Consider the following 24,903-nt stretch of genomic DNA (forward strand, 5'->3'; position numbering starts at 1 on the left):
TCATTCATTCCTTACACTTGACACGGTTGTTCAGGATTTGGGAAGTTATGCATATAGTGCCCTAACTTTTGACCAACAATTGCCACTGTCATAAGAAAGTCCTTGTATATCGCACAGCTAACAAATGGATTGTGTCTAATTCTAGAAATGTCATTGCCCCATTTACTCAGCCTTTATTAAGTTTTTCACTGAGTATAATGCCCACTTTAGTCTGAATCTGTTTAAAGAGACTGAACAACTAGAATTTCCATAGAGTTACTTTATAAAAGGATACAGGGTTTAAACAATATGTCCTTCATGAACTGATTCAAAGCCCTGTTACTATATTTGATATCCTACAGACTGCTAAGAGATGACCTGTGTCTGACTTACAAAGCATCCTCAGTCCCAGTAATAATGGCTTTCCTACACATTAGCAAGTCAAATGGCATCAGAAATACTCTATCTACGGACCGAAACTGTTTCTGCAACATCAACAGAATGGTGTGGAGCGACAGCCTTATGTTGCTGATGAAGCTGCTGCATAGAAGCGACTCCCCATCCCTGTAAAACAAAGCTCATCCATGTTGATATTCAAGTATAATCAGGATCTATGGATAGGAAAAAGAAACTTTAACTACGACCTTTCTCATGGCTACTAATGGATAGAGTCAACTCCTAAGTCCCATGCATGGGTCCAGTCATATTATCTATGGTACGATCCAGGTTATTCTGAATTAGAATGATATATAATTATTGAACATGGGATGGGTAAGGGCAAAATAACACCTACTGGGTTAGGTTAATTTAGGCATCAAAAGAGAAACTGGCTTGATTTAACATGGCTCATAACCACAGCTAGCATAGTACTGTCTTATCAATCTTTGAGAGAATGAATAAATAAGCCAATAAATAAACAAATAAATAAATAAACAATCACATCAATGCAGGCAAAGCAACTACAGCAAGCTAAACACAGGTGCAAATGTACATATAAACACACACACACACACACACACACACACACACACACACACACACACACACACACACACACACAGTATAATGCCCACATTTGGCATGAATCTGTTCAGACACATGTAACAACTGGAATGCTTACAGAGATACTTTACTAAAAGGATGCAAAGTCTAAAGAACATGTCCCTCATGGACTGGTGCAAAGCCCTGTTACTATACTTTTTATCCTATAGATTGCTAAGAGATGACCTGTGTCAGGCTTTCAAAGCATCCTCTGATCCAGTAATGATGTTTTTTCTACACATTATCAAGTCAAATGACATCATAAATACTCAGTCAAGGGAGTTAAACTTCTGCAACATTGACAGAATGGTTTGGAGGGACAGGTTTATCTCGCTGATGATACTGCTGCCTAGAAAAGATTTCCCATCCCACAAAAACAAAACTCATCCCTGTCCATATTCAATTGCAACCTGGATCTATGGATAGGAAACAGAAAGTTTAATCCCGGACTGCCTCGTGGACTATTAATGGAGAAAGGCAACTCCTAAATCCCATGCATGGGTCCTGTCATATTATCTGTGGTATGTTAACAGTTATTCTCGATTGTAGTGATATACAATTATTGACCATGGGATGGGTAAGGTCAAAATAATACCTGCTGGGATAGGTTAATTTAAGAATCAAAAGAGAAATTGGCTTGACTTAAAATGTCTCGCAACTGCAGCTAGCCTAGTACTTTCTTATCAATCTCTGAATGAATGAATAAATAAATTAACCAATAAATAAATAAATGAACAATCATCTTAACACATGCAGTATAACTACATCAAGACAAACATGGGTACAAACGTATATACACACACACACACACACACACACACACACACACACACACACACACACACACACACACACACACACACACACACACACACAATGTTAACTAACATTATTTAACTATTAAAAGATTCATTCTGTTTTAAGGAATGGATATAGCTATCAAAGGCAGGCAACTGAACAGGGCCACTGTCACAAACCACAGTGTATTATTATTATTATTATTATTTATAAAAAAAGTATTTAATGAAAAAAACATGTATTTGTCTGAGTTAGGTCACATATGAGCATAGATTACTTTCACTTGAATCTCATGCTGCCTCAGGCACCAGGCACTTGATGCAGTGCAAAACAAAAGGGGAACAGGAGCACACCTCTCAACTGTCCAGATTTTCACAGAATGTCTAGATTTAGTGTCATAGTTTTGGTCAGTCCCTCATAAAGTGTGTAGGTTTACAAAAAGCATAGAGGATTGAAGTAGCTAAATAATGATATACATTTAAGTTTCAGACTTCATATCTTTCAGAAAAGGCAGCAAACAGAAATCATGTCATTCTATCAGCCATCTAAGTGTATAAGAGCAATATTTAAAATCTATCCCTATTTTTGGGCCCTTGTCCCTATTATTTAAGGCTTTGTCTAGCTTTGTTGTGCTAAGAGGTTAAGATGTATGGGAGTCTGCTGCTTTGTCCAGCAGCTGAAACAGACCACACTGAAGCACAATTTTGCCCTCAGAAATGCCTCATATCCTGTTGGAATTTATGTTAAAAACCTGAGCTGTTTTGGAATTAGCCCAGATGTATTCAAGTAAGACAATTTTTAAGAGAGAGGGAGTCTACACGTCCTACCGCACTTATGCTCAGTTTTGTGTCCTGAAATGAGAAAGATAACTATTTTTAAGTAACATCTGAAAAAGTAAAATTTTATCAAGACAGGCAATGTGCAGTTAGTTCTCTAAACTGGACCATAATAGATGTCTATTATCACCATCTGATGCTGGCTTTTTGTCGTGTGGTAAATCCAGTCTTACCTACATACAGGAGTGGATTACTGCTCTTACACAATCTTCTGGATTTTCCTGGTTAGGGGTCGCCACAGTGGATCACCTGTCGGCTCATGATTGGCAGTGGAGTTTTACAGTGTTGAGTAGCAAGCCCGGCGCCCAACCTTCCACAGAAGGCACACACATGCACACACTCATGCCTAGGGCCAGTTTAGAGTGTCCAGTCCACCTACAGCATGTCTTTGGGAGGAAACTGGAGCACCCGGAAGAAACCCATGCAACCACATGGATGACATGCAGACCCCACACAGAAGGCACCCCAGCTGAGGATCGAACCGAAGAGCCTCTTGCTGTGAGGTGGCAACGCTAACCGCTGCACCACCGCAACCACCCATTTTGCTATTACACAATGCTATTCTTAAAATAAAAAGAGAGGCATAACTTAACTTTTTAAAATACTGGCCTTGTAAATGGGTATTTTATTATTCCTCTATATCTTCTAGTTTTTGATTGATTTATTGTGCATTAGTGGAGTATTTAAAGCTCACACCTCAACAGTACATCACTGAAATGCAACTTCCATTTCTTTATTTTTACTGCTTTTCATGCTGGCTGTGGACTCAAAACTAAAAGCAACTGTAGTAATTCTGTATCCCTAGCAGAATGAAAACTAGAATGGACAATAGTAGCCTGTCAGTAACAGTTCCCCAACATACATGGAAAATAGTTGACTCCAATGTATAAGCTGATTCCAGTGGCATATTTCATTTATAACCCACTCAGACAGAGCTTAGACATTGGGATCATCTGTGTGTACTGGGAGGAACAGTACAGAAATAAAGTAAAAATAAAATTGTGCCTCAAGCAGCAGCAGGCTGGTAAGACAAAAGCACTTCATGTGCATGTGCTATTGCTTGAGGAACAATTTTTTTGTTTTATTCCTTTTTTTATACTTTTGTGATTTTTTGGTGTTACTTTAATGGGAGCTACAAGATCTTAAATGTTTGCTCCTGATCACCACATTTTTAAAATTTGTTCTATGGGTAATATAGAATTAAAACAGGCAAGCTGATTGCTTTGCTCAGACAGCATGATTGTTTTTGAATAATTTGTATCCCTCGCCTAATAAACATATATTTATTGAACTATTTTCTTTTTGGTGTAGTCTTCCTTTTGTGTGGTCCTGTGAATAATAAATACATTGTACTTTGTTTTTATGTTTCTTTTTCAATTCACTCCATGGTTGTGGAGATTATGTTCCATCTATGAAAATATTTCCTTACTTTTAGTTTTACTTCAATTTCACCATTAATCAGGTGGCTTTAAATCTGCATATATAAAAAGCCGACCACTTATAGCATGTCTGCATCAGGCATAAATGTCAATAATATATTTTCATCTTTTTGGATTTGGTTACAGCTAGCATAATTTCATCCAGCTAACACAGGCATTCCTCATTAACAACATACTTATGTTTGATTTAGGGTCTTTGAAACCACCTCAAAAACAGGCAGATTAGCATTTAGAAAATGTGCTGTTATTGGGCCATAGAGTTCTGCTTCTACTACCCTTGTCTGTAAATGAGGCTACGTTCAGGCTATGTCTGATGTAAACTGACATGTAATAATAACAGCCAGTTCTGATGACATAGACTGCAGAAGGACTGCATTTCAGGGATGAGGCTGGTTAACAATGTTAATCCAGGTGAGAAGTTGTACCTTAATTTGGCTAAAACACACTATGTGTGATTTATTGTGAAATGATATAAACATTAGCAGTCAGATCAATATGCATTATTTTTTTTCAATGGTAGTTTGGACTGTACGATTTGCAGTAAAGGACTTGCAAACATGAGGCTACAGGAGAAAAATCTTCAGCCATATAAAGGAGAAAGTCGATTATTATACTTATGTTTACTTCAGTTTCATCCACACATCCATTAGGCCTTTATCACAGGCAAAATAAATGTAAATGGACCAGTTCAAACTGAAAGTTGCACTACTGCCATAATTTATTATATGTGTTCATTGCAGCTTCAGGAGACAATTTGTTGGGAGACGTATGAGCTGCCAGAGTTTGCTTCTTAATAGCAAAATAATATGAGTTATATCCATGACTAATCATCTTCGGTTATATAGCACTCAGAAACAAACAGTAAAGAAACAAACAATAAATTACACCTACCTTCACATCTCTCACTTGCACTGGTAAAATTCACTGCTCCTGAGAGACTCTTAAATCCAGGTTTGCATAAGCAATAGTAACTTCCGATGGCATTGTGACATAAGGCATTGGTAGGGCATGTACTGTTGTCACTGCATTCATCAATATCTGAAATGCGGGTGTGATATAAAATTAGGAGGTATTCTTTAGAATGCAGTGTTTGCTCACTCTTTAAATATGCTTTATTTTCATGATATTTTAAGATGTTTATAGATCTAGTTATGAAAATGTAACAAAGAAAAACAGATAAATCCCTGCAAGCTTCTCTGTGCACTTTGTATCCTGACTCATATTCTGAACACCTGATCCATAAATATCATGCATGATTATATGCAAAAGAATGCATTTGGTACACCATGTAAACATTCAGAATTGTAGCATGATTCCATTCATCCATCCATCCATCCATCCATCCTTCCATCTGTTCAGCCATCCATCAATTCACAACTCCTTTTTTCCACGTTTTGCACATGAGGTTAGAGTGTCACTTCAACAGTCTTGTGCAAATGTTCATACTAATGGAGGAAGAGCCTTGACACAGTTGATCTTCCATAAGATGCATATGCACATCTATGGACAACTTAGAGTGTATAATCCACCTTCTACATGTCTTTGGAATGTGTTAGGAAGCCAAATCACCCAGAGAAAACTCACACATATGCAATGAGGACATTCATACTCAACACAGAAGGCATCTCAGCTGAGAATGAACAGGAAAATATCTTGGTGTGAGGCAACAATGCTACTCACTGCACCAATGTATCACCCCATGACTCATAAACCCAAGTTAGCCCAATATTACACACCACACTCTTGGAACATAACCTCAGTTATAGCAGTCTGAGCATGCACAACTACTCTAAATCTTCATTCAAGTTGATTTATCTGTCTTTTATACTAGGACACATGCTGTTAAATGTCTTGAGTGATGTTCAGGGAATGTATTTCTGGATTGTTATTTAAGCATATTTTGTTTATATCTGTCATATGTTAAGCTATACATGTTTTATAATTAGAACAGATGATATTGGAGACCACAGTATCTTTTGCAGCTAACAAAAAATGGAATGATAAGGAGAGTGATGTGTATATTCATTTAAGGTAGACAATGATAGAAGTTATTTGTCAGATGCATGACACCACCATCTCCAGGGTATTATTTAATTAACTTCTACAGAGATATACCCAGTGTCTAATGATTTAATTATTTGCATAACTGGTACTATGTGCCACTGTCCAGACTGTCAGCATGCCTTGCTCCATTGTACAAAGTTTAGTAATAAAACAGGAGGTGAAGATGGTGGCCTATAATCAGATTTCCCAGTTCCCCTGTCACAGCTATGTGAGACTCAGATAGGTTTCTGCCATTTTTCCTAAAAATAATAAAGCAGAAGTATAATAATTACATATACTCTTGCATATAATGTACATAGGTGCAATACTCAGCGGTTCGATTCATGTGTCTGTGAACTGATGAAGGTGGTAAGGACCCTGATTTGCATATCAGTTCCATACCCGGACACATCCTTATACACAACTGAGTACGCACATATGGACTAAATTAATGGGGGTTTATGAATTGCACAGCATGCTGGTTGGAAGGCTTCTGGTGTACAAGCCCTAATAATTTGCATGTGTGGTTTAGGAATCTCACCCACTACTCCATACATAGAACCATTAGTGATTATTGCATCAGAATGAATAATAAAGCCTAAGATACTTAAGGCACAAAGACAGTAATATTCCTTTTGACATTGATCTATACTAGTGAGTCATGAGACACCAACACATCAGATTCTAATGAAATATAATTTCACTGCAAATATCACCATTATCTATGCTGTCAGATCTGATTACTTTCTAACTAATTAGTACTGACTCGATTATTTCTGTTCTTTTTTCTTTAATGGCATGTTACTCCTCCAGAGTGTAAGTCAGTGCCATTCTTTTTTGTTACTCGACTGGTGTGTTAATCTTAATTTTCACCATACATTGAGCCTTTCATACCTGCTGGGAAAAGCCACTTCTTTCACCTTTAAAACCTCCATGATTTCTGGCAGAATTCTATCTGCTCTCCTTGCTAACAGAACTCAGCACATGGGGCTCTCTGGTCTACTCCTGGTGCATTAATCTTTGGGTGCACCAGCCCTGATTTATTGTCTACATCCCTTGATTATTTGGACTCAGACTGCACACTCCTGCCACACTGACCACCCCTTGCCACCAACCACATTCTTGCTCACCTTATGTCTGTCATTTATTTGTTCAAAAAAGTGTAAAAGTAGAAACAGTATGACAATCAGCTCCTCTTGATCCACACTACCCTTCATAGTGCAATTTTAAACTCTCTAAGGACAATGCAACTGACATTATGGCAAAAGGTGTGGAAACGTCACAGCTAACAATCTCTGCTAATATGCTCAATACCTAAATTCTGCTAAATTGTTAAATCACCCTTGGGATCTTTAACGTTATAATGCACAGGGACTGTGTTTCCACTATGTCTTTTTGTGCTTATCTAGATCGCCATTCGCTCTTTTTCCCTGCTCGCTTTCTTCGTTGTTTTTTTTCCTAGCTTACTTCCTTTTAACAACTCAGCAAGGAGCAAAACTCTTCCATAATATAACAACGCTTTTCAAAGGAGACTGAGGTGCTTTAAGACATTTGAGGTACATCCTGCTTTTGACCATCTCAAATCTCTTACTGCCTTTCACTGGAAAGTTTTCTTTCTTTGTCATTTGTTGTTTCTTTGGTTTTCTTAATAAAGTAGAAATTGAGCGAATACCTACTGATTTTGGTCCACACTTCCTTACATATTGTTTTTACTTTTTATTTTTCATGGGAGAAAATCAGAAATTTGAACTTAAGCCCTTTGTGAAGGACACTGCTGTTAATTTCCTCAAGGTTGACAGTATGCACAACCCCCATTTGGTTGCATCATTGCCATACAGAGTATATGTCCACATAGCGAATAATACTTTGGATAAGTCCAGGTTGGATGATGAGTTTGAGAAGATCAGGGACAAAGTACTCAGCAGGGGTTATGATGAATATATTCTAAGCTCTGCCGAGAACAAGGCTAAAAAAAGTGTTAGGAATAGCTCACACTATATATTGTGGGACAGTACTTATGATAATTTGGAAAAATTTATTAAATTTTTGAATTTTTAGTATTGCATTTTCTATTTATGCAACTAATAATAAAAGGAAGGACTTATTCTTTGGATATATGTTTTTCTAAAGGTGAGGTGTGTTTAAATTTAAAATGATCTAGATTGTTTTCCAACAATTATATTGAATATACTAGTAATCACCCAAGGAATCTATTTGTTAATATTTTTAAGGGTCAGATTATCAGGGCTATACGTATGACTTCCACATATTCTGAAATGATGGAAGAGGGAAAAATTTTATTACGCTTCTTTTTTTATTTTGTGAGGATATGAATACAGAGGATTATGATGACATGGTGACAAAAAACAATAAAAAAAAAATGGGAAAAAATAACAAACAGGAAAAAAACAAACAACACACAAAAACAAAACAAGAAACAACAACAACAGACAGTCAGATCAACAGACAGATTGAATAGTTGATATGTCAAGCGTATGTGAAAGAATATTAAAATAAAAGATTGGAATATAATGCTTGGAAAATCTTTTTTTATAAATCTTTTGATTGATCATGGTGTTTGATACAGATGGATGGAAACCAGTTTTATTTATATTTAAAAAACATTTTAGAAACAGTATAGAGGGGATAGAAGCTTAAAGCGAGACATAGACAGTAATGTGGTAATTGTACAATTGTGAACATTAGACATGCATATGGAAAATTAAAGCAATTACATACAATTATATACAAAAGTCTACACTGTAACGTATTATACGCAATATCGCGATATTGAGGAAAGTGCAATGCAGTATTACAATTTAAAGACTGCAGAAGAGTTCAGTTAAAAAGAAATGATAAAGATCAGGAATTTGGAAGGAGAAGTTAAGGATAAAATGTTTTTTGTAAATAGATTCTCACCTTTCTCAGAGATTCTGAGGAAATTAGTGGATAGATTCTTGCCCATTATTTTAAATGATGCCAGCCTCAAGGGATTGTTCCCAGATAGGGTTACCTTTTCTTATAGTAGATTTATGAATTTGAAGGAATTGCTAGGTATAGGTACGGTAGAGAGGGAAATATGAGAAGGTGTAGTTTCCATTATGGCAGGTGTAAAGTGTGTGATAAGATCAGAAATATAGATGGGGTTAATATTAACGGTAGGACATATAGGGCCCTGGATCAATATAATTCTGAATCTTGGGGGGTGATTTATATAACTGGTTGTGGATGTTCACCAGTCAAGTGGTATATAGGGCAGACTAAGACAGCAATGAAAAAAGAAATTATGGAGCACTTGGGAGACATCAGGAGAGGTAGATTAGAAAGCCCAGTAGCAGAGCATTTTAGGGAATATCATGGTGGTTCAGATTCCACTTTCTCTTACAGTGTGTTAGCTAAGCCTATAGCTTGCCAGGGAGAGGACGTTTTGAATAGTTTAATGTTGTTAGAAACAAAATGTATTATACATTTTGGTACCTCATATCCTAGGGGTTAAATCTGGACATTAATCTAAATGTGGGGTAAGAAGTACAGTTGGATTCTTCATTGTCTGTATTTTTAAAGTGTTATAGTTTTTCACTTGTTAGGGAACATTATTGAATTTTTCTAAAAAAATATGTGCAATGTCATTCTAAAAAATATGTGCAATGCAACTTTAAATATTTATATGTATATTTTAAAGGATTTATATGATGGTAATGGGAACTGGTTAATTAATTAATTAATGGATTTATTATGCAATTAAGGGATGTATAAAATATGTGCTGTATGGCGTGTTAATTATTCCTTGAAGGCGTAAGCCATGCCACCGGATGCACCAGTAAAGAATTTTTCCTTACTGTTCTGCGGTTTTCATGTTTTTTTTGGACATACTTATGCCTCCCTTACCAGGCTAAACAAAGAGAAGATCACAGTGCACTGTCTGTCTGGAACCAGGATCTGCTAGATCATGCATGCACTTAGGTCTTTAAACCACAAGTACCAGTATGGAACAGCCATAGTCCATGTGGGTGTAAGCGACCTAAGATATACCTCACTGGACTATATAAAGAGAGACAGGATGGAGCTCTCTGAATATGTGTCCCTGGTGGGTATGAATCTAGCCTTGTGTAGCATCCTACCTTCATCTATGATGATGACACAGTACCAGCAAAAATTCACCAATTGACTTGTTTCTAGTGCCACTTGGCTTTTGGATACTGACAAAAACTTCATCTATCCCTGCAATGCCTTTTTTAGGCCATGCCAAGCTGTTAAACCCTGCAATGTAACAAAATTCACTCATGACTACCTAAAAGCACAGCTGTTCAATGTTAGGATTTAAATAAAAAAAAAAAAAAAAACTACACTCTCTGGAAGCATTCCTTACCCTGGAGAATGCAGATGTATGTACAGTCACAGAAACATGGTTCAGAACCATAGAAAGTACCCAGGCTATCCCCCTCGGCTCAGGATAATCAAAGGGAGGAGGTGTCTCAGTGTTCATAAAGGGCAAGTACACTGTTAGAGTGGTCCAACAACATGACTCACTTGAGCTACTCCATGCTCAACTAACCATAGGTGTGACCACCCCCACCCCCCTAGCATATCCTTCCAGCTAGAGATCCCCTGACATGAGTCTGGAAAACCACACCTCCTACTTAAACCTACTGGAATCTGTTAACATTCAGCCTAACACTATACTTGTGGGTGACTTCAACTACCCGTCCATAAACTGGGAGACTTATACTACGCATAATTCTCTTTTGCTCAGAGGTTTCTGACCTTCAGCAATGCAAACTCCCTGGAGCAACTAGTTAGCCCCCAACTACAGGTACACATATCTTAGCCTACTACTCATAAACATGGGGGGATGCTGCTCCCTCCTAAGCATTAACTCCGTCCTGGTATGATCTGACCATAAAATGATATCCTTTAGTATTATACCTAACCTAGAACCCATATCAAACTCCAAAACATGTTAAGAACTTTATTAAGGCCAATGACCTCAAACTAAGTGACAGCTTATTAAACTTCCAAGCCCCTCAGAACCCAGATGACACTGAGGCCTACTCTGAGCTATACATAAAAGCACTGTATAAGCCATAGGGATTATTATCATGGGTCTGATCAGTAACAACATAGGAACCCTCCAAAAACTGGACCAGACCCAATTTCACTTTGTCAGAGGGAGGTCTTGCCTGCGCAATCTGGTGGACTTCTTAAAAATAATCACCAGGCCATGGATGAGGGCAAAACACTACATACCACTTATCTAGACTTGGTCAAAACTTTCATCACAATCACCCACTCAGGGATCATAGATAAACTTATTGGGTTAGGTATGAACTCCTACATCAGCAGATGGATAGCCAAATGTCTCACTGACAGGACATATGTTGTCCAGATAGGTGAATCCACTTCCAATAGGAAGTCTGTTATTGGTGGTATCCCACAGGGCTCAGTGTTGGGACCCCTCCTGTTTGGTATATACTTCTCTGAAGTGAAGGCCAATGTTGAGGGTCCTCTGGCTCACCAAGTTTGCTGACGACTGTAAGCTGGGAGCAATCGCTGAATACCCAAATGATGCTGATATCCTACAGACAGGCCGAAAAATGACAAACAACTGGTGCCAAAACCATGGTCAGAGACTAATTGCTAAACTATTGCATGTTCATACCCTTCAGTAAATTAGAAATCCCTAAAAATTATAATATTGATAGCACACCCGTAGAAGAAGACCCAGTGGTGAGGGACCTAGGAACACATATAGATACTAACCTAAACTTTGACCACCAGGTAGCTAAAGTAGTGAGAAAATCCTTCTATGTGGATCAACTTATAAGTAAAGGCATGACATCAAGATCAAATGAAGTCATAGTTCCATTGTACTTGGTCATCATCAGGACCATTGTCGAGTACAGTGCTCCCTTCTGCATGTACCTAACCAGGCACTTACACCAAATGGAGTGGCACCAGAGGTGTTTCATTAAAAAAATACAAGGATAAGACATGTCTTATGCAGACCGACTAAAGGCCCTAACCCTTTACTCCATCCCATATTGGTTACTATAAGTGGACATATTCCTGGCGTACAAGGAATTCTCTGATCCAGCTCTGATGAAAATGGTACATATTTGAAAAAATATTTATACAAGGATAATGCATTCCATGTAGTTGAACCTTATTTCTGACTGCAGTAGAACTTGCTAAAGAGACAGATTCATATCCCAAAGGCTGCCTTGTCTATAGAATAAACATCCCATCTTTGTATAACAAAGCATATCCCTCACTCTCTTCAAAAAGAATTTGGATAAATGGATGGAGAACTGTAAATTCACTCCTGGGGTACCGCCCAATGTCTCTTATGGACAGAGGTAGTCTGTAAAATGACTCATGGCTCCAACACCCAAAGACCCACTACCCCAATACTACTCCATCCCATATCTGGGGAATTAAGATATAATACTGCCATATCCTGGGTATTATTGGCTAGGTTTGTAAAGGCTCTTGTGCCATTAGCCTAGCAATGACCAATGAACCTATGAACCTATGAAGCAGTGTAATAACATGCTTAGCCTTGCAAAGAATACCAAAGAAATTAATTAACCAGTAACTCCCAGGTTTAATAAAGGAACATCCTTTATGTAAGAACATCACAACCGTTGTTCTTCAACTTTGGAAATGAAGTCAGTGAATAAACTCCAGTTGAAGGGATAATGCAGGAGGCTTGTTAGAAGGGACTTCATACTTCCTAACAGACATTCATGGTTACTGTCAGGAAGACAGTAATTGATATTTAATTTTGAAAATCAAAGGAGCTGATCCAAAGTGATTTTGTGAGTGTAAGGTGAGTGGGTATGTATGTTTGTGGGTGAATCATTAGGAAACATTGGAGGAAGGAACAGATGAGGCTGAAAGAGAATTTGTCTGAAAAAACTATTAACAGTGTCCACAGTGTCAAAGAAATTGGTGCTGTTAGAGGTAAGTGCATACATAGTTGTTATTTATCTCTAAATCTCCTAATACAGATAGGGGTAGTTGTCTTTTAAATTAGTTGCAGTCTTAAGTTCATAGTTGGCCTAATATTTTCCAATGCAGGGGCAGCTTATGGTACCAGACTGCTGTGTCGCAGCCTCCTCCCCTATTCATTTAAAAAAATGTTTACTTAGTAATTTTTTACACACTGTTAACAGTCTGAACTACAAACTAGTGTGTAAATGCGAAGAAGCGAGTAAGGCTGAGTAAGGAGAAAGTTACACTCAGTTGCTTATCAGGGGCTAGGATCTGTCACATTACACATGCACTCAGGTCATTGGACCACAATTACCAATATGACTCAGTCATAATGCATGTAGGAGTAAATGATCTGAGACATACCTCCCTATACTATATGAAGAGAGACATCATGGAAGTCTCAGAGTATGTGTCTCAAGCTGGTATGAGCCTAGCATTGAGCAGCATTTTGCCTTCTCCAAGACTGATGCCACAATACGAACAAAAGATGATGGACTTTAATAATTGGCTTAATTTCTGGTGTCATTCTAAGTGGGTGCAATATTTGTCAGCATGGAAGGAGATGGTCAACAGACCATGCTCCTTTTCCAGGGATGGTCTGCACCTCTCCCCTCTAGGCTTTCGAATATTAGCTAAAACATTGTCTTCCCCCCATAGTGCCCTTTTAGGCAATGCCAAACTGAAAGTACTTCTGACATAGCAAGACAAAACCAAGAAAATATAAAGATATTACTGGTCAATGCTAGGAGTCTAAACAAAAGATTCCACTCCCTAGAAGTTCTCTTCACCCTAGAGAATGTTGATATCTATGTGGTCACTGAGACATGGTTTAAAGGCATGGAGAGCACATCAACAGTGCACGGTTATAATGCCTTCCAACATTTAGGTCAGCTATTTCACAGGCAGGGACTAAAGGTGCAGGTGTCTCTAGTTACATCAAAAATAAATATACTTCAAGGCTGTTCAAACAGGAAAATGCATTTCAGCTGCTACATGTTCAAATCATCATACGTAAAATCCAGTACCATCTCCATGCAAGCTATAAGTCCAGCTCTGTGACCCAGGAAACCCATACCATGAATTTAAACTTATTAAAAACACTAACCATTCAACCCAATACCATATTCATGGGTGACTTTAATTACCCCACTATTAACTGGGAATCTTACACGACACCAAATGTACACCCACAGAGATTCCTTGATTTTATAAACACAAACTCCCCGGACCAGATAGTTAATACACCAGCCAGGCTGCAGCCATACTGGATCTGGTCTTCACTAATATGGGAGACTGCTGCACACCCCCAATCGTAATGCCTTCCCTGGTATGGTCAGACCACAAAATGCACTCCTATGAAGTAAAAATAAAACCTGGACCCCCCAGCTAAACCTGGAATATTGAGGAACTACTGTAAGGCTAAGGTCCCATTATTAACTACCTGGCAAAATGTCAAGCCCCATAAACCATGAGAACACTGCTGCCTAATCAGAACTGTTCACAGAAACCCTGAACAAGCATGTTAATTGCTGCATAGAGGCAGCTATAGCCTCCAGGAAGAAGTGCAGAACTAGCTCCAAAACAAGCCACCCTGGTGGAATCACAAAATCAATAGGCTGCATAACAGGAGGAAGAAAATCATGGCAAAAATTAAGAAGTGCAGTACCCAGCAAGATAAAATCACTCTCATCAAACTAAGCAGACAACTCAGAGGAGAAATAAAGTCTACCAAAGCCAAGTCTGAGGTAAGTTTGGCCTCCAGGCCAAAGGCAGCAACAAAGCATTCTTTAACATTGTCACAACCTCAAAGGCAATAAATAATTGTGTGTAGAGCTCATTGTAAATGGAACCACCTATACTGAGCCAGATGATATAGCACACCTCGTGGCTGATAAATTCAGCTCCAACTTTACCCCTCTTTCTCCCTCAACCTTCACTCAGGAAATACCATCAAATATAACTTCCCCCTACTATCACTAGGGAAGAGGTCCTTAATGCTATCTGTAAAACCAAGAACACTGCATCAATGGGCCCAGGCAATATCCTAGGATGCCTTCTAAATAGCATGAAACATGACCTATCAGGGCCTCTGGAATTATTGTTTAATGTAGCTTCCAAACAAGCTTTGTGTCTTATGAATGGAGAAAGGCAACAGTCATACCTCTGCACAAAGGTGGGCCATCTAGAGACCCTGGAAACTACAGACCCATAAGTCTCACTAATCTTATATGTAAAGCCATGGAAAGAATTATCATAGAGACGATCAACAGAGATATAGTAAACCTCCAGACACTGGACCAACCCAGTTTGGTTTTGTGAAAGGCAGATCATGCCTACTCAACCTGGTGGACTTTTTTGAGAAGGTCAGCAAAGCAATGGATGAGGGCAAAATCATTCACACTTTTTTCCTTGACTTGGCCAAGGCATTTGACACAATACCAAAAATGGGTATTGTTGACAAACTCAGGAGGTTAGGTACAAACCCGTATGTCATCCGATGGATAGCCAACTGGCTCACAGACAGGACCCAGGAAGTTAGAATTGGGGAATCTACCTCTACAAAGAGGCCAGTCTTAAGTGGAATCCCTCAGGGGATCAGTCCTTGGACCGCTCATTTTTGGCATTTACTGCTCAGAAGTCAATGCCAATGTCAGTAGTCTCTGGCTGACTGAATTTGTAGATGATTGCAAATTAGGAGCTATCATTAAATCTCACACTGACACAAATGTTCTTCAAGAGGGGCTGACACAGACAAACAACTGGTGTCAGAGTCATGGACTAAAACTAAATGCCAAGAAATGCATAATATTATCCTTTGGGAAGTCATCCATCCCTAGTAACCATCATATTGACAACACACTCTTTAGAGTTGACCCAGTAGTCAGGGACTTAGGGACAGTTGTAGATAGCACTCTAGCCTTTGACCATCATGTGTCTACAGTGGTGAGGAAATAATTCTATGTTGTGCAACTTATAAACAAAGGTATGGCATCTACATCCAAGGAAGTCATTGTTCCACTGTATGTGGCATTCATCAGACCTATCACTGAGTACAATGCCCCCATTGGTATGTACCTAAACAGGCATACCCAACAATTGGAATGTCCACAGAGGTTCCTCACTAAAAGAATACAGGGCATAAGTAAAATGTCCTATGCTGATTGCCTCAAAGCCCTAACCCTATATTCTGTCTCCTTCAGGCTTTTGAGGGGAAATCTATTCCTGGCATACAGGGCATTGTCAGACCCCACTCTGATGGACCTCTGGCATATCCACAAAACAAACAACACCAGAATTATCCATTCTAAGGACTTAAACCTTGCCTGTGGTATAAAATGGACCTGCTGGAGAGATAGGTATGTATCCCAGACACTACCCTGTCTATGGAATAGGCTCCCCATCCATGTGAAGCAGAGTTCCTCCCTAATGCAATTCAAGGGTAACTTGGACAATTGGAAGGGAAACCAGAAACTCATCCCTGGTTTGGCACGTATGTCTCTAATGGACTCAGGTAACCTGTAAATGGTTCATCTCCAAGGCCCATGCTTACACTTATCAAGGGCATCAGAACATGTCAGAGATTTGGGATGCATGGCTAGGCTTAATAAGGCCTTTGGCCGTTAGCCTAGTTAACAGCTATGAACCTATCTGGAACTCGGAGCAGCTCACATGCATGCTCAAGTTCTGATTAAAAAAAAATACATCTTTTTGGCAACAAACTGTTTTTAAACAGTCTGGATTGGGAAGACTGCAGGTATCCTCAAAGATGCCCAGAAGCCATTGCAGTTTAATGACTGGAAACTTGAGGACAATGGGACTGTTAAGTCAGCATCCAGTCATGTAATCTGTGTACATAGCATGGCTACTGATTAGTCCTGTTAATAGGTTTATAGGTTCATAGGTGTTTGCTAGGCTAACAGCCACAAGGGCCTTTGTAAGCCTTGCCATGCATCCCAAATCTCTGGCAAGTTCTGATACCCTAGATAAGTGTAAGCATGGGCCTGGGAGATGAACCATTTACATGTTATCTCTGTCAAAAAAGACATATGTGCCAAACCAGGGAAGAAATTTTGGGTTTCCCATCCAATTCTCCAAGTTGCACTTGAATTGGGTTAGGCAGGTGCTCTGCTTCACATGGATGGGGAGCCTGTTCCATAGACATGGCAGTCTCTGGGATACATACCTATCTCTCCAGCAGGTGCTATTAATATCACAGGCAAGTTTTAAGTCTTTAGAATGGGTAATTCTGTTGCTGTTTGTTTTGTGGATATGCAGGAGGTCCATATGAATGGGGTTTGACAATGCCCTGTATGCCAGGCATAGATCTCCCCCTCAAAAGCCTGTAGGAGATGGAATACAGGAATAGGGCCTTGAGACAGTCTGCATAGGACATTTTACTTACTACCTGTATTCTTTTAGTGAGGAACCTCTGTCGTTTTTAATTTCTCTAAGCCTTTTGGGTTTCTAATACCAACAGGAATGGACCCCATTCCTAATTGAAAGTACAATTAAAGTTCATGAAATTAGTATTGTTTCGCTCTTTGATGTCAGCAAAAAGTGCTCTTTGCAGCACCCACAATGTACCCAATAATGACTCCTTCTGCAATTTGTACAATGTTACATGAATTGGTAACATATCTAAATAAGATTGTAAATTCTTTTTTATAAGACCAGCTGTTCCTACTACTATTGGAACTGTCTGCATATCTTTCTTCCACATGGCTCTTGTTTCTGCCTGCAGATCCAATTATTTTATGACTTTGTGTCTCTCTGTATGAAAGACACTGTAGTCACTAGGTGTGGCGATTTCAGTGATCAATGCTACTTTTGTCTTCTTTTCTTGGACCACTATATCAGGTTTTCGAGCATATATCTTTTGAACTGTTGGTATTGGGTGATCCCATGTGATATAAACTTCATAATTTTCTATGATTCTTTGTGGATCATGTTTCTAGTGTTTTTCAGCCACTTCGATATCATAATTTTTGCACAATCTCCAGTGTAACAGTCTCGCCACATTATTATGCCTTTCAGTACACAGTCCCTCTGCCATTAGTGCGTCACAGCCAGCAACAAGGTGTGTGACTGTTTCCAGTTCGGTTTTACAAAACCTACATATGTCTGTTTCTCCCACATTTTCAATGGACTTTGTAAACCAGCATGTACTTAGCCCACTATCTTGGGCTGCCAATATTAACCTTTCATTTCTTGGTTTGAATTCACCTCTCCTTAACTATTCCTGCATTCATTCTTGATTAACATCAGGCTCTTCCAGATGTTTTCTATACTTGCAACTATATTTATGTTTTTTTCCACATTTCTTGCCTTCTTATTTGGTCCTTCACCTTATATTCTTTATTTTGTTTTTTAGCACATTCAGTTCCTGCCTGGTTTTTATCCACTTCTGGTTTGATTTTCATTCCTACTTGACATTGATATGCTTCTGCTAAATTAAGCAGAGACGTCATCGTAGATTTATTATCCTCATGTTTCAAAACTTTCACTAAATTTGGATCTCATGAGGTCAATAAATCTGTGTGGAGTCTCACGATTGCAGATCTTATACATGTAATCAATTTCAAGGAGGCCCATCCTTCCTTTAGAATGGGGAATATATAATCTTGGTATGCACTGATTTTTATAAATCATTTGGTGAGCATGAAGCATCCTTCTTGTTTTAATATCCAGTCTATACAACCCTTTTTGGGGCCAGTCAATCACTCCAAAACTATAAGTTAGGAAAGGAAGAGGAAATTGATTTATAGCCTGGATCTTGTTCCTACGTGTCAACGCTCTGTGGACATTCCAGTTGTAGGATAGGGCTGGTTAGGTACATATCAAAGGGGACATTGTACTCAATGATAGGTCTGATGAATGCTTAATGCAGTGGAGCAATGACTTCCTTGCACTTAGATGCCATACCTTTGTTTATAAGTTGTGTAACATAAAATTATTTCCTCACCACTCATGTGATGGTCAAAGGCTAGATTACTATCTATGTGTGCCCCTAAGTCCCTGACTACTCAGTCAGCTCTATGAGGTGTGTTGTCTATATGATAGTTACCATGGATGGATAACTTCCCAGAGAATACTATAATGCATTTCTTGGCATTTAGTTTTAGTCCATACCTCTGATACTAGTTGTTTGTCTGTGTCAGCCCCTCTTGGAGAACATTTGTGTCAGTGTAAGATTCAGTGACAGCTCCTAATTTGCAATCGCCTGCAAATTTATTCAGCCAGAGACCAGTGACATCTGTCTTGACTTCTGAAAAGTAAGTGCAAAAAAGGAGCGGTCCAATGACTGATCCCTGAGGGACTCCATGTGCGACTGGCTCTTTGTAGAGGTGGACTCCCCAATTCTAACTTCCTGGGTCCTATCTGTGAGCCAGATGGCTATCCACCAGGTTACATACAGGTTTGAACCTATCCTCTTGAGTTTGTCAACAATGCCTAAGTGGGTTTTTGTGCCAAATTCCCTAGCCAGGTCAAGACAGGCAGTGTGAACAATTTTTTCCTCATCATAGAAGTCCACCAGGTTGAGTATGCATGATCTGCCCTTGACAAAACCAAACTGGGTTGGATCCAGTATCTGGAGGTTTACTATATCTCTATTGATCATCTCCATGATAATTCTTTCCATGGCTTTACATATAAGACTTGTGAGACTTTTGGGTCTGTAGTTTCCAGGGTCTGTAGATGGCCCGCCTTTGTGCAGAGGGATGACTATTGCCTCTCTCCATTCATGAGGCATGAAACCTGTTTGGAGACTACAGTTAAATAGTAATTCCAGAGGCCCTGATAGGTCATATTTCATGCTATTTAGAAGGTATCCTGGGATATTGTCTGGGCCCATTGATGCAGTGTTCTTGGTCTTAGAGAGAGCATTATGGACCTGTTCCCTAGTGATAGTAGGGGGAGTTATATTTGATTATATTTTCTGAGGGAAGGTTGAGGGGGAGAGAGGAGTAAAGTTGGAGCTGAATTTATCAGCCAGGAGGTTTGCTATATCTTCTGGCTCAGTATAGGCAACTCCATTTACAATGAGTTGTGCACACAATTGTGTATTGACTTTGAGGTTGTGGACATAGTTAGAGAATGCTTTGTGGTTGTCCTTGGCCTGGAAGGCCAAACTTACCTCAAATTTGGCTTTGGTAAACTTTATTTGTCCACTGAGTTGTTTGCTTAGTTTGATGAGAGTGCTTTTATCCTGCTGGGTGCTGCACCTCCTAATTTTTCTATAATTTTCTTCCTCCTGTTATACAGCCTATTGAATTTGTGATTCCACCATGGTGGCTTTTTTTTTAGTTAGTTCTGCACTTCTTCCTGGTGGGTACAGTTGCCTCTGTACAGCTATTAGCATGCTTGTACAGGGTTTCTGTGAACAGTTCTGTAGAGACAGCAGTGTTCTCAGAGTTTATGAGGGCTTAAAATTTTGCCAGGTTCTCAAGTAATAGCAGGAGGTTAGCTTTACAATAGTTCCTGAATATTTAAAGTTTAGCCAGGGATCCAGGTTTTATTTTTACTTCAAATGAGATCATGTTGTGGTCTGACCTTTCCAGGGAAGGCATTACACTAGGGGGTGTGCAGCATTCTCTCATAATCGTGATGACCAGATCCAGTATGGTTGCACCTTGGTTTTGTGTGTGACTATCTTGCCCAGGAGTTTTTGTGTTTACAAAATCCATCTCTCTCTGTGCATACGTTTGGTGTGTCATATAAGATTCCTTAGTTAATAGAGGGATCACCCAGTCACCAAGAATATGGTACTCAGTTGGATGGCTGTATTTAAATAAATTATATATATTTGTTATTTTCTCTATTTCTTAACTGACATCATTAAGTTCCAAGAGAGTGAGCAATAGATGGAGAAAATCATTTTAAAAATCATTTGATCAGATTGATATTTTTTTTATTTTTTTTTTTCTTTCTCTCTGGCGAGACTTGAAAAAGGTAAGAGAGGAAGAGGAAGGCTATTTATACAATTAACCCCACCCCAAAAAATGAATTAAGTTCTCAATTTTTTTTTCTGGCAGAGCCAACCGTAAACTTTCTGCATTTTTTTCATAGCAGGTATCAACCAGATACTAAGTCTATGTGTTTTGGGGGCTGTTGATGACTTTCTTTTTAGTTTTATATCCTTATCCTGTTAGAATAATATACTAGGAGGCAAGGCAAGAATACAATACAATACACTAGTCAGGGTCAACCTAGTGGTCTATTTGTTTTTGGGGGACTACTGACTTTGTTTTTTTTTTTAATATATGGCAGGGGGAGATCATGCTAGTAGTCCGTGTGTGTTTGGGTTTGAGTTGATGAAATTTTTTTTTTTTTTTTAATCCTGTATCTTAAACCAGATAACCCAGATACTTGTGGGGAATGGGTTGTGTGGGGATTTTTTTGTGTTTTTTTTTGTAACATCCTGGCAGGATGAATCACATCCTGGCAGGCTACCGTGCGCTGGAAAGAGGCTATATGTAAAAGAATATATATATAATATAATTAATTAACCAGGGATACCAACTAGATAATTTTGGAAGCAGCATTGGAGGCTGCTTATTTTTTATCTTTATTCTATAATAAAATAATAAGGTATAAATCAGATGGTAGTGTTTTGGTGTGTTTTGGGATTTTTTTTTTTTGATTTTTTTTTTTTTTTTTTTTTTTTTCCGGGTCAGTCAATATAGATTAGGATAGTGTATGGATGTTTTGTTGTTGAAACTTGGTTGTTGGTGCGTGTGTGTGTTGTGTGGAACTGAAGTAAGATCACCTGCAAACTCTTAACTTTGAGATACAAAAGAAATACAGTAATGTAACTATTGTCTTCTGTTTTCATTATTTTAATTCCTGTAGGCTCAAAGCAGATACTGTAGGTAGGAAATCAGGTTGGGGGTGTGGGCTATACCTAATATTTGTGAGTGAAATGACTGGTCTGACTGTTGTATTTCTGACTTGCTTTGCAAGAGTAATATGCATCTGAATGAAGTAAGATCAACCACAAGCTCTTGTTTATGTGAAAAAAATATGTATATTAATAACTATGTTGTCTTTTATCCTTTTTGTCTTTTAAACTCACAAGATCAAATCAGATGCTGTGGGTGGGGTGGGCAATATGGATGGGACTATGTGTGAATGAAATAACTGGCCCTGCTGTTTACTGTTGTTGTAATTCCAGATTTGCAACACTGTAATAGTTGTCTGTACTTTCAGATGAATTTAATCTAATTATCAAATGTTATGAGTAACCCAGCCACTGGGGATGCACAAGCCAGTGCATTTCTTTGTGCCGGTCCCAAGCCCGGATAAATGGGGAGGGTTGTGTCAGGAAGGGCATCCGGCGTAAAAATTCTGCCACAACACTTATGGCACAAAAATTACATATTTCCATACCGGATCGGTCGAGGCCCGGGTTAACAACAACCGCCACCAGTACTGTTAGCCAACAGGGTGCTGGCGGAAATTGGGCTACTGTTGGCCGAAGGAGAAGAGGAGGGCAAAGGCATGCCTGAAGGCAGGAAGAGAGGAGGAAGGTTAGGAGTGTAGCAGTGAGGGTAGGAACTTTGAATGTTGGCAGTATGACTGGTATAGGAAGAGAGCTAGCTGATATGATGGAGAGAAGGAAGGTTGATATATTGTGTGTGCAAGAGACCAGATGGAAGGGAAGTAAGGCCAGGTGTTTAGGAAATGGGTTCAAATTGTTCTATCATGGTGTGGATGGCAGGAGAAATGGGGTAGGATTTATACTAAAGGAACAATATGCCAAGAGTGTTTTAGACGTGAAGAGAGTGTCTGACAAAGTGATGTTTATGAAGCTCGTAATTGATGGTGTAATGATGAATGTTGTTAGTGCATATGCTCCACAAGTTGGGTGTGCGATGGATGAGAAAGAGAAATTTTGGAGGGAGTTGGATGAAGTTGTGGTGAGTGTACCCAAGGGTGAGAGACTAGTGATTGGAGCGGACTTTAATGGGCATGTTGGTGAAATGAACAGAGGGGATGAGGAAGTGATGGGTAGGTATGGTGTTAAGGAGAGGAATGCAGAAGGTCAGATGATTGTGGATTTTGCGAAAAGGATGGACATGGCTGTGGTGAATACGTATTTTAAGAAGAGGGAGGAGCATAGGGTGACGTACAAGAGTGGAGGAAGATGCACACAGGTGGATTATATCCTATGTAGGAGGGCCAGTCTGAAGGAGATTGGAGACTTTAAAGTGGTGGCAGGGGAAAGTGTAGTTAAGCAGCATAGAATGGCGGTCTGTAGGATGGCGTTGGTGATCAAGAAGACGAGGAGGAGTGTGAAAGCAGTGCCAAGGATTAAATGGTGGAAGTTAAAAAAGGGTGATTGTGAAGTGGAGTTTAGGGAAGAGTTAGGACAGGCACTGGGAGGCAGTGGAGAGTTACCGAATAGCTGGGTAACTACAGCAGAACTAGTAAGGGAGACTGCTAGAAAGGTGCTTGGTGTGACATCTGGACAGAGGAAGGAGGACAAGGAGACCTGGTGGTGGAATGAGGAAGTACAGGAGAGTATATAGAGGAAGAGGCTGGTGAAGAAGAAGTGGGATTGTCAAAGAGATGAAGAAAGTAGACATGAGTTTAAGGAGATGAGGCGCATGGCAAAGAGAGAGGTGGCGAAAGCTAAGGATAAGGCATATGGAGAGTTGTATATGAGATTGGACACTAAAGAGGGAAAAAAGGACCTGTACCGATTGGCTAGACAGAGGGACAGAGCTGGGAAAGATGTGCAGCAAGTAAGGGCGATAAAGGATAGTGAGGGAAAGGTACTCACAAGAGAGGAGAGTGTGTTGAGTAGATGGAAAGAGTATTTTGAGAGGCTGATGAATGAAGAGAATGAGAGAGAGAAGGTTGGATGATGTGGGGATAGTGAATCAGGAAGTGAAACAGATTAGCAAGGAGGAAGTAAGGACATCTATGAAGAGGATGAAGAATGGAAAGGCTGTTGGCCCAGATGACATACCAATGGAAGTATGGAGGTGCTTAGGAGAAATGGCAGTGGAATTTTTAACTAGATTGTTTAATGAAATTTTGGAAAGTCAGAGGATGCCTGAGGAGTGGAGAAAAAGTGTTTTGTTACCTATCTTTAAGAATAAGGGTGATGTGCAGAGCTGCAGTAACTACAGAGGGATAAAATTGATTAGTCACAGCTTGAAGTTATGGGAAAGAGTAGTAGAAGCTAGGTTAAGAAGGGAGGTGATGATTAGTGATCAGCAGTATGGTTTCATGCCAGGAAAGAGCACTACAGATGCAATGTTTGCTCTGAGTGTGTTATTGGAGAAATACAGAGAAGGTCAGAAGGAGTTGCATTGTGTCTTTGTAGACTTGGAGAAAGCATATGACAGGGTGCCTAGAGAAGATTTGTGGTATTGTATGAGGAAGTCGGGAGTGGCAGAGAAGTATGTAAGAGTGGTACAGGATATGTACGAGGGTAGTGTGACAGTGGTGAGGACTGCAGTGGGAATGACAGATCCATTTAAGGTGGAGGTGGGATTACATCAAGGATCAGCTCTGAGTCATTTCTTATTTGCAGTGATGATGGACAGGTTGACAGATGAGATCAGACAGGAGGCCCCGTGGACTATGATGTTTGCAGATGACATAGTGATCTGTAGTGAGAGTAGGAATCGGGTTGAGGAGACTCTGGAGAGGTGGAGATATGCTCTAGAGAGCAGAGGAATGAAGGTCAGCAGGGCTAAGACAGAATATATGTGTGTAAATGAGAGGGAGGGTAGAGGAATGGTGAGGATGCAGGGAGTAGA

The 24,903-nt window shown here is 39.4% G+C and overlaps 1 protein-coding gene across 1 annotated transcript in view; it reads right to left on the minus strand.

The window, feature by feature from the left end:
* LOC122810706 (fibrillin-1-like) overlaps positions 1–24,903 on the minus strand; it is a 532,858-nt gene that overhangs the window by 424,813 nt on the left and 83,142 nt on the right. Inside the window, exon 17 of the mRNA XM_044082270.1 lies at positions 4,985–5,131. Within this exon, the coding sequence (XP_043938205.1) occupies positions 4,985–5,131 (147 nt within the window). The remainder of the gene's footprint in view (positions 1–4,984; positions 5,132–24,903) is intronic.

The sequence above is a fragment of the Protopterus annectens genome, chromosome 9.part0 (genome assembly GCF_019279795.1).
Source record: "Protopterus annectens isolate FY-2018-M chromosome 9.part0, PAN1.0, whole genome shotgun sequence".
In the NCBI taxonomy this organism is placed as follows: Eukaryota; Metazoa; Chordata; order Ceratodontiformes; family Protopteridae; genus Protopterus; species Protopterus annectens.